The sequence below is a fragment of the Sinohyriopsis cumingii genome, unplaced genomic scaffold, assembly GCF_028554795.1.
Source record: "Sinohyriopsis cumingii isolate HCF-2022 unplaced genomic scaffold, ASM2855479v2 utg000160l, whole genome shotgun sequence".
NCBI lineage: Eukaryota > Metazoa > Mollusca > Bivalvia > Unionida > Unionidae > Sinohyriopsis > Sinohyriopsis cumingii.
Window position 1 is genome coordinate 6,651,460 of NW_028315873.1, and position 17,726 is coordinate 6,669,185.

At 33.2% G+C, this 17,726-nt stretch overlaps 1 protein-coding gene across 1 annotated transcript; it reads left to right on the forward strand.

Annotated features, from left to right (window-relative positions):
• Nucleotides 1–401: 401 nt before the first annotated feature.
• LOC149774702 (uncharacterized) lies at nt 402–4,953 on the forward strand. Its single transcript, XM_089944916.1, has 2 exons — nt 402–525; nt 4,264–4,953. Exons 1-2 carry the CDS (start codon nt 456–458, stop codon nt 4,608–4,610), a joined length of 417 nt encoding a protein of 138 aa, XP_089801042.1. The 5' UTR covers nt 402–455; the 3' UTR covers nt 4,611–4,953.
• The last annotated feature ends 12,773 nt before the right edge of the window (nt 4,954–17,726 follow it).

Here is a 17,726-nt window from a genome sequence, read left to right on the forward strand (position 1 = left end):
ATCACATATATACTCTGGGCTGACAGATCCACAAAACAACCGACACAACTAGACAGTTTCCTGTCACCGATAGCTATTATCTTGTTGAGACCACCGTCATGGAAAGTTTAGTCAACTGAAAGAAAAATCACAATGTCATCCGTATAAAAGACCGGCCTGATGAATATAGCTGGACACAGTCGAGCCTACTCCTAAGGTAAGTAAACTGCAGTAACAATCTTGATTTCTTCATTATGAATTATCATTATTTGTAATAGTAATTCTAACCGTCATGTTTAATGGATCTTATTGAAAGGTGTTAGATTTATTGTTTGCGTTAATGCATATTTATAACTATTGTTTATTATTTCTCTAAATGAAATTTATCATTTGTACTATTCTTTTGCAGCTAAATTCACTTGTGCTGCTATCTTGAAATTGTTTTTTTTTTCAACCGTGTATGCATCGTACTGAGAATGTCGCCCGTGACTCATGTGATCATCGCTTTCATCTTCATAGCATCACCGGTACTGGGTCTTGAACGGGGTAAGTTTACCAACTTACATTTACCAACATACATTTACCAACATACATTTCGATCAGTATTATAATGGGAGGAATGGAAGATATTTCAAATGATGTTGAAGTACATTCTAATAATGTTCTGTATTATAAACTCTTCACCATACCTTTTGTATTATGAGAAATTGAATATAGCTTTGTAAATGTTAAACTTGATCGCACGAGAGGACCAGATGGGATAGGTATAATTTATATACCAGCGGTTTTTCTGTAAGTCGAAAAAGAAGCCCAGAATGCCGCCATTGATAACTATATTTAGATCTCTATTCTGAACTACTTTGGTTCACAACATTATCAATTATCTTTGATCGGAATACTCGAAATTCGTTGTAGGAATACCCATCAATTGGATGTGTTAAATGACAAATCTCTGTTGGAGAGCAGCAAGTGTGTTATAACAACAATCACCGAGAACATTCCGATTGTGACTTTGTCTCCTTCCGTCACCATACTGCGTTACAAATGGAATGATAGACCGAGTGAGAGGTCCAAATGGAAAGAAAGTATTAATGTTTAAATATCTGAAGCCAAATCCTATTTTGTTAATGATATTTAACATAATATGGTAGTTTGTATCTATCTGACAGTGTGTGTGTGTGTGTGTGTGTGTGTGTGTGTGCGTTTGTAAAAGGCGCGAAACGGGGACATCATTGTGAATACACACCAACAGACCGGGACACACTTCGAAACGGGGACATCATTGTGAATACACACAAACAGACCGGGACTCACCTCGAAACGGGGACGTCCCCGTTTTGTAATGTCGGCTTCAATAGAATGCCAAGGCCGTATTTAATGATACAAACCTTAAAGTAAGACTATCTGAGCATGTCCCCATTTTGTTTGTATTTTGTTCACATCATGCTATACACAATAATATACACGTCTCACTCGACTCAGAACCTAGTGTGAGTGCATCAGTCGGAAAACTGCGTCCCCGTTTAAGCGGTAAAAATTCACATTGTTGTGCTGTCGGCTTGCGCACTTCGCCTCCGAATCATTGACCGAAGATGACATCAAGAAGAGTTAACAGGATTTAAATCATTTATATAAACATAGACAAACATGAATGGTATATCTTCTATTTCAACACAGAGAGCAATATCGATATACATGTGTACTAATAGGTAGTCCAATGTTCATAACACATTTCGCCAAATTAGGTCAGGAACCAAAAAGCTGAATAAAAGGTTTCATGCAGATATTATGCACGGTTTTTACGACAAGATGTTCTAGCAATTCATCTGGGCCTTTATATTTTATCTCCTATTTAACTCTGAGCCATGCACATTTTGATAAGAAAATACACAGGAAAATATCAACATTGATTTTAGTTCACTCAAATGTAGTTAAAAACATAATAACGAAAAGTCTACATGGTAACCAAAACATACTAACATATCTTTCATCAATTAACCGCATTAGAGTTAAATCCGACTAGTTGAGATTGAGCCAATAGGAAATAAATATAACTTTTGTAAGTGCTTGTACATGGCACCAGTCACGACGCTGAAAATACAAGCTTTTATACTCAGATTTAATGTTTCTCGATGTATCATAAATGTGCATGCTGGCTGAAGTATAAATAATGAGAAAAAAACCGTTTAATATTAAGGTCCCCAAGGGGCCTTGGATCACCTTTACAAACCGTTCACTTACAAACCGTTCACACATCTTTCTTCTGTCCGCTAAAGTCCAGTCTCATTTTGACAAAGTGGGCATGGGAGAAATCTTGCTAAGAGTTTTATAGTTAGCTGGTACTTCCCGAGATTTTTAATATTATATCTTTAGTAGACAAAATAAATAGTTTGATAAGGCTTATGACCATAATTCGATGTATCCTTACATCAAATCAATCCCATTTTTTCTCTGCCGTATGACATTTATACCGAGGGTGGGATAATATAGGTAGGAATGAGTTGTTTTTTACACCCTCAAAAATGCTGGACATACTTTTGTGAGAAGTTAAAAGTAGGATGCCATATATATTTATAAGCCATACAATTTGCGACTTACCCTTCTGCAAGTAATAGATAACCACACACATATCGATTCACGTGACCATTTTCTAGCCATTATGTCCGCACTCGGACCACGCTTGCGTTGGAAAAAGGCAAAGTGTAACACTGCGCCAAACATTTGTAATTTCGTGCCTAGCCAATCAATTCAATGTATATATTTGCTCAAGTCCCTTATTATTTTAAGTGGCAAAGGTGTTGATTTTCGAAACACTTACATTTTAAAAGAAACTTCCTATAATAATACACAGTCACAGAGTCTTTTGCACTGAATATAACTACAAGTGCAGTGTTTGTGACGTTGCAAAGTTTGAAACCTAATTCATATTAATATAATGGTTTTAAAGTAAATTAATGCTTGATTCATATCGAACCACTGCTCTGACATTCTAATAATTTGTCTCCTAATTTTGGAAAGATTCACCCCAAAATTTCATATTTTCAAATACAGCTTTGGATTGTAAACATCACGGATCTAACACGGATTTGCATGGTGGCAATGATATGCTGACCAGCAGCAGAAAAAACAAAAATGAAGTTAAAAAATACATAGAAAATTATAATTTGATATACTCTTCATTCTGTGCGCGTGTGCATGCATATGTGTGTGTGATTGTGTTCATTCATATATGTGTGTTTGTGTGCATCTGTATATGTGTGGGTTTGTGTGCATCTGTATATATGTGTGTTTGTGTGCATCTGTATATGTGTGGGTTTGTGGGATGTTCTTTGTGTGCTTCTTCTGTTCGAGTAATAGCATAGATTGTTTACGATTACTTCTAACTAACGAAAATCAGCACTTGTATTTACTCAAGATGGCTGACAGTACACGTGACATCTGATGGCTTAATCCCTTCAACTTGTCTCTCTTGCAATAGATTACAAGAAATGTAGATTGTACTTACATAGACTCTGAACGCTCATGTATGGCACATCTCTCGCCACAACTACTTTTCTGACATTTACAAATTGTGTTATTGCGCATTTTAAACTTTATACATAAAATATGGGGATTAGATTTACACATTACAAAAAGCACAAAAATTAAAACTATGTATGTATCGCACTAAATATAAATATACACATACGATTCAGTAAGAAAATTGTCCATTATGTCCGTTTAAAACAAAAGTCTCTTTTTTTTTTACAAAACATTGTAAAGTTTAAAGTTCATTGGGTCAAATTCACGAAGGAAGTGGTCTTTTCTGTGTGTCTTAGACATATCAATAAGAAAAGAAAACTTACGCTAATATCTTTGCTCCATGAAGTGAATATTTACTCCTACAAATAATTTTTAAACAGATGTCAAAGAGAAAATAGCTTTGATTTAAATAATGACAGTTAGCAATTACAAAAAGAAAAAGAAAAATAACACCTGAAGTTTTATAGGAACAAACCTGAAAACACGTGTAGAGGTTAAAGTATGACACAGTATTCTAAGTTTGTAATTACCCCTGTTCACAGATATGCTCTTCTTTACTATCAACAGTTCCGGTGGCCTAGAGGTTAGATCACTTTGCTAGCCGCATAAATCAGTACAGTGGTTTGGTTAGTTTACATTCTATTTGATAATGAGAATATGTTTTATCCATTTCTTATTGATGCTATTATTATTATTATTATTGTTATTATTATTATTATTATTATTCCGGTGTATTCATTGACAATGGTTTTGGCATTGCAGATTTTGGTGGTATTCTTGGAGATGCAGGATATTTAAATGGGGGTGGCATCCTCCCAGGTGGAATTGGAAATGGTGGACTACTCGGAGGTACCGGACTTTTAGGTAGAGGAGCAGGATTAGCACTTGGAGGCGGTCATATTTGGGGAAGAGATCTAATTGGACCTGTAGGTAGGGTGTATCCAGGATTCGGAACGGCAGGAGACATTGATACTGAAGGTGGATTGATAAGAGATAGAGATTTAATCGACGGAAGAGACAGAGTAATTGGAGGGGCCGGTGATATTGGAGACGGAATCTTTGGAGGGAGAAATTACTTCGGAGGAGTTAACGCCGTTCCCTTCCTCTGACCACAGATCGCAACCCTTTTGTAACATTGTCCAGAAAATGCTCTATCCTAGCAATGAACATTATCAACGACCCCTTTGTAACATTATCAAGAAAATGTTGTAACCTAGCAATGACCATACACATCAACCATTTTGTGACACGACCCCATAAAACGTTGTACCCTAGCATTAATCTTGCAGAGCGACCCTTTGGTAATATTTTCCAGACAATAATGTACCTTACCATTGACCATTCAACCCTGTAATGCTACAACACAAATGAAGGAAATCTGTTTCCTGACTGGCTGGAAGACAATTGTTTAATTTTCATCTGTTTCTTAATTATTCTGACTCAGTGATGTCGTTGCGTCTTCTGTACATTCATGTACAATATATATGTATATAATTTTTTTATTTTTGTTATTTTTTGTTTTTGTTTTGTTTTGGAGGAACATGGTTGTGAAAGTCAATTGACCATATATATATATATATATATATATATATATATATATATATATATATATATATATATATATATATACTCGAGATATGTGCTTGGTCATGGCTATAGATACTCGAATAAGTATTCCATCATGGTTATGTATTCGAGACATGTATTCCATCATGGCTATGTACACGATATATGTATTCCATCATGGCTATCTACTCGAGATATGTACTCAATTGTGGCTATATGTACTCGAGATATGTAGTCCATCATGGCTATAGTTACTCGACGATGCAAATCAAAATAGAATGGGTTTAGGTACTCGTAATATGTTCTCGATTGCGGTCATATGTATTAGGTCATACCCATATATACTCTATCATTGAAATAAATCGATCCTGGCCATACGTACACTATCATGGAAATAAATCGATCCTGGCCATACATATTCTATGATGGAAATAAATCGATCCAGACCATAAGTACTCGATCATGAACCTCTGTGGATCAATGAGATATGTATTTGTTTACGTCCTCGTGGCTATACGTACTCGACAATAGTCATGTGTAGTTCATCACGACTACATGTACTCGATAATAGTTTTGTGTACTTCATCACGGCCATATGTCATCGATGATGAAAATTAATGGATCATTCTATATGTATTCAATAAGAATATGTTTTATCCATCTATATTGTTATGACTCATTCTCTTAAAAAATGGAACAGAAAATCCTCAAACCATCAAGTGTAGTAAACTTCAAGAAATATATATTAACCTAGAAGACAATGTGAAAATGTGAAAGGAACTTACATTATGATGAATTAAGTACCAAATAGTCCTAAAGGTTCTAACACAAGTCAATAAGTATTGAGTATTCCAAATGAATTCGAATGGTTATCCGAATGAATTCTAATTTTGAGTGTGCTGACGTGCTAGTAGCATTGAATGTGGCGATGGGCTACCAGTCATGATGTATCACTGTGATATAATCATGAATGTCCTTAAATGAATTCGCAATAATTCATAAATATTTAGTCATAAACTCTCTAATTTCTATGAATTATTTAAATAAATAAATCATCTCAAATTAAAATCAAACACAACTAAATAATTCTACAAATAAGCATTCGGTCATGGCTCTATACTCTCAATCATAAAAGCAAGCGGATCCTGGTTATATGTATTCAGTTATGACCCTATGTACTTGGTCTTTGTTGATTGCACTCAGTGATGACCACAGACATACACATATTATCATGAAAGTCGGAAATATACAAGGACAAGGACAGATTATGCAAAACATACTAACCACACATAAGAAGAGTAAGGCTAATAAAAGTATCATCTAAAATGGAGGACAACCCATCCATAATCCTCTGTAAGCGACACAAGGGATGACTTGAGGGACTCTCTAAAACTCGAGAGACTCTCTAAAACGGTTCCTCTGAAAAATCTGATATTGCTTTCCCTCCTTCAGTTCACCCTAGAATGTTTTCTTTGCTAGTCGCTCCAGGTGACATGGCCTACCCAACTCAACTGTGACTTCGTCATTCGGTCATGGTTATATGTACTTAATCAGTGTTACATCAACTCGATCAGTGTTATATCAACTCGATCATGGTTATGTCAACACTGTCAGTGTTATATCAACTCGATCAGTGTTATATCAACTCATTCATTGTTATATCAACTCGACCATGGTTATAACAACTCGATCATGGTTATATCTACTGGATCATGGTTATATCAACTCGACCATGGCTATATCAACTCGACCATGGTTATATCTACTCGATCATGGTTATATCAACTCGATCATGGTTATATCTACTCGATCATGGTTATATCAGCTCGATCATGGTTATATCAACTCGATCAGTGTTATATCAACTCGATCATGGTTATATCAACTCGATCATGATTATATCTACTCGATCATGGTATAATCAACTTATACGTACTGGACCTGGCTATATGAACTCGACTGCGATATATGTACACTATCATGGTTATTTGTACTCGATCATGGTTATATGTAATCGATCAATATTATATCTACTCGAACATTGTTATATGTACTCGATCATTATTATATCTACTCGAACATTGTTATATGTACTCGATCATTCTTATATATACTCGATCTTGGTTATGTGTACTTGATTATAGTTATATCCACTCGATCATGGTTATGTATTTACTCCATCACGGTTATATTTACTCAGTCGTAGTTATATGGACTCGATCACAGTTATATAGACTCATCGATCATGGCTATATGGACTCGATTAAGTGAAGATGAACTTGACCATGGCTATATGGACTAGACCTTAGCCATACGGACCAGATTATGGTTATATGGACTCGATCATAGTTATATGGACTATATCATGAAAGTCCCACTATCCGGTCACAAAACAATAAAACTTTAATCGCTGTTAAGCAAACCAACACATGTATAGAATCAATCTAGTAAGCATTATACATCCAGTTAATCATACTAAATTCACACAAATATTAAACAACTGGAAAGCTTTTTTTCTGCAGTATCCAATTTTACATCCTTGGCGAATGTCCAGAGTAAAATCGACACACTTGTAAACACTCATCGAAAGCCACGTATATGGCGTGTCAGCTAATCCGGCTGACCTCCCATTAAACCTATGTGACACCAGACAAGAATTTATATTGTTGATCAAGTGCTGAAATATGATAATTTCCCTGTCTTGTACTGTTTGGTTTGTACACTTTCTGGTATTGTGAATTTATAGGATGATCCCGTGTCTTTCGTCTCTCAATAGTTGATATCTACTACTGTTTAAAAACCATGTGACCTCTTTGAGCCAAGATCTGCACAGTCATTATGGAAGGAAGAAAATATTCCAGTTTGAAAAGGGGACCCAGGCGGCCGAAAGGTCCAAAAAGCTTCTTTTTACAGATCACTGACATTTCACCTCTATCCGCGTGGGTTCCAGTCTCGGGCTCTGCCAACGTTGGTAGCTTCTCGTGAGTTCGTGGTTCTTCCCTGGTTCTTCCTGCATCAAATTTATTTGCAGCTATGTATATCCTATCATGTGCCGAAAAAGGGTTCTATATCCATAACAACCAACCGACCAACCAGTTTGAAAAATACTGTCTACCCATCTTCACATATAACCTCCACTACTTAAAACTTTAAGAAATTCTGAACAACTCCTTCTCATGAACATAACGTGACCAAATGTAAAAGTAATCATCGTGACGAAATTTAAAAATAATCATCGTGACCAAATTATAAAGTAATTATCTTGACCAGATTTAAAAGTAATCATCGTGACCAAATTTAAAATTAATTGTCTTGACCAGATTTAAAAGTAATCATCTTGGCCAAATTTAAAAGTAATCATCGCGACCAAATTTAAAAGTAATTGTCTTGACCAAATTCAAAAGTAATTATCTTGACCAGATTTAAAAATAATCATCGTGACCAAATTTAAAAGTAATCATCGTGACCAAATTTAAAAGTAATTGTCTTGACCAATTTTAAAAGTAATTATCGTGACCAAATTTAAAAGTAATTATCTTGACCAGATTTAAAAATAATCATCTTGGCCAAATTTAAAAGTAATCATCGTGACCAAATTTAAAGTAATTATCTTCACCAATTTTAAAAGTAATTATCGTGACCAAATTTAAAAGTAATTATCTTGACCAGATTTAAAAATAATCATAGTGACCAAATTTAAAAGTAATCATGCTGACCAAACTTAAAAGTAACTGTCTTGACTAGATTTAAAAGTAATTATCTTGACCAATTTTAAAAGTAATCATCGTGACCAAATTTAAAAGTAATTATCTTGACCAGATTTAAAAGTAATCATCTTGGCCAAATTTAAAGGTAATCATTATGATATGAAAACCTTCTAAACACCTCTCAAACTACTTGAACATAAATTAGCCTAATTTGACAGAGCCTATTCACACATGAAGGATCGTCAAAAAGGTACAAATGGGGTTACAAAAATATAGAACATGCAAGTGTCAGCAAGGATCGCACTAGCCGAATTGACTGAACCAGCTGCTGCTGTTGTATACAGTTCAGACAGGTTAGCAACGAGTCAACTATTCTGCATGTAGGTCTACGTCAGCCAGGTGAGTAACTAACCAATGACCTCTGCACAAAGGCAGATGTCAGAGAGGTAAACAATTATTAACCAGTTACTACGTACAGGTAGTCACACGACTTTACAGTACCGTGGATATACGTTCGTAAAATGACATCTACGACCTTCATTAATATAATAAATTATTAGGAAATTTTCACGTAGTTCAGTAGTTTTAAATAGGAATAATTCAGTGCATTAGCCGTTTGGGTGATATGTGAAAACAATTTGAAGTGATTTTGCTTATTAAAGTATAAGTGAACCATTTGACTTCGATATTTTCAGCAAACCTCACGTTGTTTTTCTTTGCTTAGTAATAATTGAATGAGCGGCGCTTGTTTGTAGTTCTGATATAACATTCAGATGTACATGAATACATGAATGAAGGAAGTACTGAATAAAGGAAAGACAAATTTTTGTCTTTCAAACTAAAATGACTTTACCAGGAATGATAGAGAAAATTTGTCCCAAGGCGTCTGATATTTTTTTCTTCTTCTGCTCATATGGAACTCAAATATTTAAAAGTCCAGTCGAAATAGTTGTGTTTTGCCGGACATCGTACACTATTGTACCTACCAGTATGTACTGCATACTAATAATGGAGAAATTATACTGAATAAAATGTAAACCTTGCCGTATAAAACTAAGGTTGATTTTGACGAGTATTCCATACAGTGAGCGTTTATATTTTCTCCCACTTGAGCCAAGCTGCTACTCCCAATGATCTTGACATAAACACTTTTTTAGTAATATTTTTACACTGTACCAGCCTTGTCAACATTCACCCTTTTGACACAGATACGCGCACATGTGTGTGTGTGTGTGTGTGTGTGATACATTCAGTAGAGAAGATATCCAAGGCCAGTAAGTGTAAATGTGGATGAAGAAACTTACTCAAATATTCAAAAAGATCAAAGTATTTCCAAGATGCAACCAAACAGAGAAAATTAATTATTTGTACACTTTTAACAAAAAATGAAAAGAGATGCGAAACAGGGATTTACAAAATACTGGTGGAAAATCTTTTCAGTGAATTAGAAATCGCAAATTTCATTTAAATATTGTTTTTACAACAACTAATACTACTATTGCTACTTATACTACCTTTTTATTGCCATTGTATTATTATTATTATTGATATTATTATTGATATTATTATTATTGATATTATTATTAATATTATTATTATCATTATTGATATCATTATTATTATTATTGATGTTATTATTATCATTATTGTTACTATTATTTTTTAGTGTTATTATTATTGTTATTATCATTAGTATTATTATTTATATTATTATTATCAGTGATATTATTATTATTATTATTATTATTATTATTATTATTATTATTATTAATGACATTATTATTATTATTATTATTATTATTATTGATATCATTATTATCATTTATAGTATTATTTTTATTGATATTATTATTATTATTATTATTTTATTATTATTGGCATTATTATTATTATTGATATTATTATTATTATTATTATTATTATTATTATTTTTATCTATCATTCTTATTATCTAATAAGGTGTTGCAATGTATATGTTTTGTTTCTGCTTGGTTCTCAAAATGGTTATGATTGAAAATAAATGTTTAAAAATATAACTCTTTGCAATAGATATAACTATAATAGAAGACATACCAATGCACGAGGAATCTTTAAATATATGCCAGTGTCATGTCAGTTACACTTCACACATAACCTTATAAAATCTTTATTAATAAAGATCATATAAATATGGGCGACATGAATAGAAAATGAAAAAAATGTTTGAGTCTTCACGTTTAACTAGAATATAAGAAAACAACGGTTGCTGCGTATCTGTGAAAATTTTAAGTTTTATTACTCGAGGAAAATTAAAACCTAAGATGTCTATATTTCGGAAGTTCCAGTAATACATTGACTTTAACAGTATGGATGGGTGTCACAGATTTATTGTTATTGATGGGAAGGAACCCATGAATTTAAATTCCCTAGATTGACACAGTTCTTTCCCATGTTAATGACAGTCGGTATAGCTGTAGTTTAAGATATTCGGCTTTGTGCAAGGAAAAGGAATAATATAAAATTTTCAAAAATCAGATACCATGGCAATGAATCAGTGAATTTTATTACTCCATTTTCTCTCAGTAGTATACATTTTGTAATTTTTTTTCCGGTCTGATATTTGTTAACTTTGACAGTGTTGTAACCTTTTGGATGGCAATACACCTTAAGAATATTGCAGGAATATTAAACAGCCATGATACAAATACTGAAATAATCTTTACAATTAAGGAATTTCAGGCATTCATTTAACACTAATTAATTATGTCTTGTAATACACATTTCACAGTACTACTTGTATGTTTTGATGCTTATCGGCACTGTTAATTTGATACGCTTTGTGTAAATTATTTGCCGATATTCTGAAATATAAAGAAAATAACCTGTTAATAATGTCATCTGTCTGTCCGTCTGTCACACGCGCACGCACGTACACGCGCACGCACGCACGCACACACACACACACACACACACACAAGACAGATGTAATAAATTAGATCAATTCCACTGACTGAGTAGTGCATGTTTGGCTTTTAACTAGGCGGTTCTCTTTACGTGTACAGTGAATACAGGTAACATATACTAGATTTGTTATGTTAGGAAAATATTCAAAGACATAAATTCTGTATGCCGTAAATTATATTAACTGTATTTGCGTTATTCAGCCGTATCAAAATGCAGATGTTATTCAGCCATATCAAAATACAGATGTTATTCAGCCATATCAAAATACAGATGTTATTCAGCCGTATCAAAATACAGATGTTATTCAGCCATATCAAAATACAGATGTTATTCAGCCATATCAAAATACAGATGTTATTCAGCCATATCAAAATACAGATGTTATTCAGCCATATCAAAATACAGATGTTAAGATAGGAATTAAATAATCGTGTTTATGTCAAATGTACATACAGACTGTCACCTGATTTATGACACAACAATATACTCTGGATCTAATTCATTTACAATAGAAGTTTCTATGAAATTAGTAAACAAGGTCAAGATTGTTTACTTAAGGTTTAGCAAATAACCTGATAACAATCAGATAGAATATATTTTCAAAGAGAAAAAACAACTTCCTAAACTAAAATCCAAGTAAACCTGTTGCTTGAAAATGATTGTTATCTTACAATATAATCTTCAGTCACCGACTACAAATAAAAATTACCTATGAATTATGTTGTTCCCAAATGATCATTTTAATCTGTCACAATGGATAAAGGTTAAGCATAATTTAATGCATTCTAACAGTGTGATGTTGTGGAATTATATGACCTAAGCATTTGACAAAAACTGGCAATCACTCTTTTCTCTGTGCAGGAGAATGGACGTCCCAGAATATTCGGTTTTCAAAAACCATTTTAGCGTGGTATGTAGATGGATGGAAATTTTGTTATTAATTCTTTGCGTGCTTTGAAATCACATGTTGTAAAAAATATAGTAATATTAACATTAACGTTCTCGTACACTTAAAACTAATGAGAAACATTTCGATTAATTGACTAAATGTATCAAACGTTTCCAAAGTTAAATCTTTCGTAATATAGATACATTATGTTCTATGTAAATAAACCAGCAGTAGTTTAAAGGATAAAATATTTTCTTTGGGCACAGTGCCTTTAAACAAGGGAGTGTTGGATTGTTAACACTATATTAAAACTGTGTACTTTTGGTATCTCGTATGAAAGGACGCGATTTGCATATGAAAATGACATCTGCAGCTTTATTTCTTATACTTCATTTATAATGCATAACACACACACACACACACAGTGAGATTATCAGTAAATATTGGGATTTAATACAATTATCGTGCAATGATGGCCTAAGTGGCAAATCGCTACGAAACATGCAAACCCACAAATTCTTAGAAAAGGACTAAGAATGTAAAAGATTTCAAAATTATTTCTAACCTAAAAACATCATTTAGAAAGGATTCATTAAATTATGCAATAAACCTAGATGGTTGCTCTGTTCTTCCATTAATGAAAATACGTCTTTCAGTAGAAGGAATACGAAAGAAACATTTAAAAAGCGCTGAGATACTAATTGTGCAATATCAAATGTTATATATTTGATCACGTGTAAAAACTGCATTATAGGGAAATAAAATATATTTGTTAAATGTCACAGAGCTTGTTGTCTTTCACTCTTTTCTGTTACTTATTTTAAGAACATTGACTAGTAACAATACATACATACATCCATCCATCCATCCATCCACACAAACACACGTACATACATACATACATACATAGTCATCAAGAAACACAAATACAGTAATTTGAAAGATATATATATTCAGGACAGGGATACCTCTGTGACCATAGCATTAAAAAAGTAAAGTTTGTTAGAGTTAATCAAAACATATATACAATGATTGTTAGAGTTAATCAAGACATATAGACAAAGTTTGTTAGAGTTAATCAAGACATATAGACAATGTTTATTAGATTTAATCAAGACATATAGACAAAGTGTGTTAGAGTTAATCAAGACATAAAGACAAAGTTTATTAGAGTTAATGACGACATAAAGACCAAGTTTGTTAGAGTTAATCAAGCCGTAAAAGACAATGTTTGTTAATTATGATATATATATATATATATATATATATATATATATATATATATATAAAATGTTTGCTAGAGGTAATCAAGAGATAAAGACAAAGGTTATTAGAGTTAATCAAGACAGAAAGACAAAATTAGCTAGAGTTAATCAAGATAAAAATACAAAGTTTATTAGAGTTAATCAAGACACAAGACAATGTTTGTTAGAGTTAATCAAGACATATAGACAATGTTTATTAGATTTAATCAAGATATATCTACAAACTTTATTAGAGTTAATCATGACATATGGACAAAGTTTATTAGAGTTAATGAAGACATAAAGACAAAGTTTGTTAGTGTCAATCAAGACATACAGGCAAAGTTTGTTGTAGTTAATCAACTGATATAGACAAAGTTTATTAAAGTTAATCAAGCCATATAGACAAAGTTTTATAGAGTTAATCAAGACATAACGACAAATCATGTCATATAGACAAAGTTTGTTAAAGTTTATCAAGATATAAATGCAGAGTTTATTAGAGTTAATCAAGACATATAGACAAAGTTTATTCCACAATGAGACAGATTTTTATGACCAAGTCTACTAGGTTTTTCCAAATTTTGTTGTTGTTGTTGTTGTTGTTAATCTTTTTCTTCTTTTTATTATTATTATTATTATCTACAGTACAATATGATATGATATGTATATCCTTAGTTTACAAACAGATTATTAATGTTGATGCAGTGGAGACTCATTCGTTATTGGTAACATCTAACGCCATAAGTCATTGCCATTATCATTTATCATGAAACATTTGTCCTTCCTAAACATATTTTAGTAATACAATTCAGGTTCACTTCCAGTTTCTCCTGCATATCACATATATTCTCTGGGCTGACAGATCCCCAAAACAACCGACTAATTTCAATACAACCAGACAGTGTCCTGTCACCAGCAGCTAATATGTTGTTGAGGCCACCGTCATTGAAAGTTTAGCCAACGGAAAGAAAAATCACAATGTCATCCGTATAAAAGACCGGCCTGATGAATATAGGTGGACACAGTCGAGCCTAACTCCTAAGGTAAGTAAAATACCGTGAGAATTTTGATTTCTTCATTATTAGTTATTATTATTTTAGTAGTAATTCTCACCGTGAAGTTTAACGGGATGGGAAACAGCACGGATTATTATTATTATTATTATTATTAGTAATAGTATCTTTATTATTAATTTCATTATTATTATTGTTTTATTAATATTATTATTATTTTTATTGTTCATGCTGCTGTTGTTGTTATTATTATTATTATTATTCCACGTTGGATGGTCAAATTGCTGGCTGCATCGGTACAAACCTTTTGCATTATTAAGATTTTGCAAGAAGTAGAAGCTGTCCTATATCGGATTGAAAGGTGTTAGACTTATTGTTTGCGTTAATTTTGAAAGGTCGTAAATGTCTGTAGGCATTGTTTATTATTTTCTCTGAATGAGATTTCTCAGTTTTACTCTTCTTTTGCAGCTAAATACAATTGTGCCGCTTAGCTTGAAATTGTTACTTCAACAGTGTATGCATCGTACTGAGAATGTCGCCCGTGACTCATGTGATCACCGTTTTCATCTTCATAGCATCACCGGTACTGGGTCTTGAACAGGGTGGTAAGTTTACCAACTTACATTTACCAACTTACATTTACCAACATACATTTCGATCAGTATTATATTGGGAAAAATGGAAGATATTTCAAATGATGTTGAAGTACATTCTAATAATGTTCTGTATTATAAACTCTTCACCATACCTTTTGTATTATGAGAAATTGAATGTAGCTTTGTAAGTGTTAAGCTTGATCGCACGAGAGGACCAGATGGGATAGGTATAATTTATATACCAGCGGTTTTTCTGTAAGTCGAAAAAGAAGCCCAGAATGCCGCCATTGATAACTATATTTAGATCTCTATTCTGAACTACTTTGGTTCACAACATTACCAATTATTTTTGATCGGAATACTCGGAATTCGTTGTAGGAATACCCATCAATTGGATGGAGTGCAGCAAGTGTGTTATAACAACAATCACCGAGAACATTCCGATTGTGACTTTGTCTCCTTCCGTCACCATACTGCGTTACAAATGGGATGAGTGACCGAGTGAGAGGTCGAAATGGAAAGAAAGTAAAAAAATCTAAATATCTGACGCCAAAGCTTATTTTATTAGTGCCATTTAACAGAATATGGTATTTTGTATCTATATGACAGAGTGATCTTCATTTTTGGCAATGACCAATGCAATATGATCGTAATATTCAACCACAGGCCTATTGATCAATGTTGAATTTCTACTCGTTCATTATTCATAAATGACATATGAACATATCGATAAAATGTATCAATAGTCCCTGTTTTCTAAATGATATTACAATGGTACACAATTTAGTCGGAATCCTTTCTTTTTTCCACTCCCCTCTCGTGCGTAAATGACAAAATAAGCACAAATCTGGAGTGACAGAGAAAAATATTGCGCTGGACGAAAACATTTAAACTGAACTTGTACCAATTAACCTACAGTAATCTGGTTCGTCGTAACGACATGTTTACGCTTTCCTTGGGCTCTAACTACATTGTACATGATATCAAAGATACATAGTTGCAATCGCCAGAGACACTAGGCCTATATGTTAAATTTGTTACGAAGCACACGTACTGTATTGTGTTTTAATTCTTTGTTGTCGCTTCTTAAGCCTATTATAATGTTCTAAAAATCGAGCATTAATTATTAAATATAAAAATGTCCAAATGGTCGCCCCCGCCCCCTCTTCCTCTCTGTGGATTATCTTAGCTAGATACAGGCGAAAATCCATGAATATACGAGCGTTGGGAATATTTGCTTGTGACATAGGACGGTGTCTCTGGACCTATGAATGATGGTAATGTTAGTCAAGCCGTCAGAGAGAGAGAGAGAGAGAGAGAGAGAGAGAGAGAGAGAAAATGTTATAGTCTTTGGACATGTTAATCAAAGCAGAATAATGACTTAGATGAACTGTCAATATATTAAAATATTTTAATTACCTCTTTTTGGTTCGTCATTTCACTTAGTTTTTATTCCACGCTAATTTCCATGCGCCAGTACGTGAACGCCTGACATTAGAGGTTCAGTGTACAAGGAGCTAACCGTGTTTGCAGTGCTCTACTTTCTTCATAAAAAACATATTTCATGTTTAAATCATGAATGTGTCTGATATTGATTTAATAAATGTAAATAAAAATAGAAACTGAAAAAGAAAACTATCAACTTATCAATTTGCATATGTGATTGTAATCAAGAAGAAAAATCGTAGAACAACATTTTGTAGCGGACACACTCGCAGGGATGTGAGGAGTTCAGTCACTCGGTCAATACGCAGTTACCAGGGGCATATCCAAACTCCATTCAAAATGCAAATATGAGTATTTATATGTGATATAAATAAAATATATGTATAGTACGTACGCTGTACATTTTTCATTAAAAAGAAACTCGGGCAAGCCTCGTTTCCTTTTCATGAAAAATGTATACATCTATACATCTCGTGTACTGGGGTTGGAGTCTATTAAGTTCGGCGAACAAGTCGACTCATGTCCGGTACTGAGAAAACCCATGAAGGCCTATTTTGCGAAAATACGGGTGAACCATTTAGAGGCTGTTCGCCCTCTTTGCTGCTAGAGTACTACAAACTTAAGTCAAAATAAGATCACAGTGACGTATACTCCATTTATATGCATTAACCTGGATATTTGAACCAATTTGTCAAACACTATTTCCTGCAGTATTTGATCTTGGATATGCTTCACAGGAAGCACTACACTCTTTAATCAAAACGAGGTCACTGGGATCTATGTTTCATAATTAAGTGATCTTAATTCATTAACGGTTT

Bases quoted from the DNA above. Each gene is read 5' to 3' on its own strand.
- LOC149774702 (XM_089944916.1), top strand. From the start codon at position 456: ATGTCGCCCGTGACTCATGTGATCATCGCTTTCATCTTCATAGCATCA. The intron at 526-4,263 runs GTAAGTTTACCA...TTGGCATTGCAG, and splicing joins GGTACTGGGTCTTGAACGGG to ATTTTGGTGGTATTCTTGGA.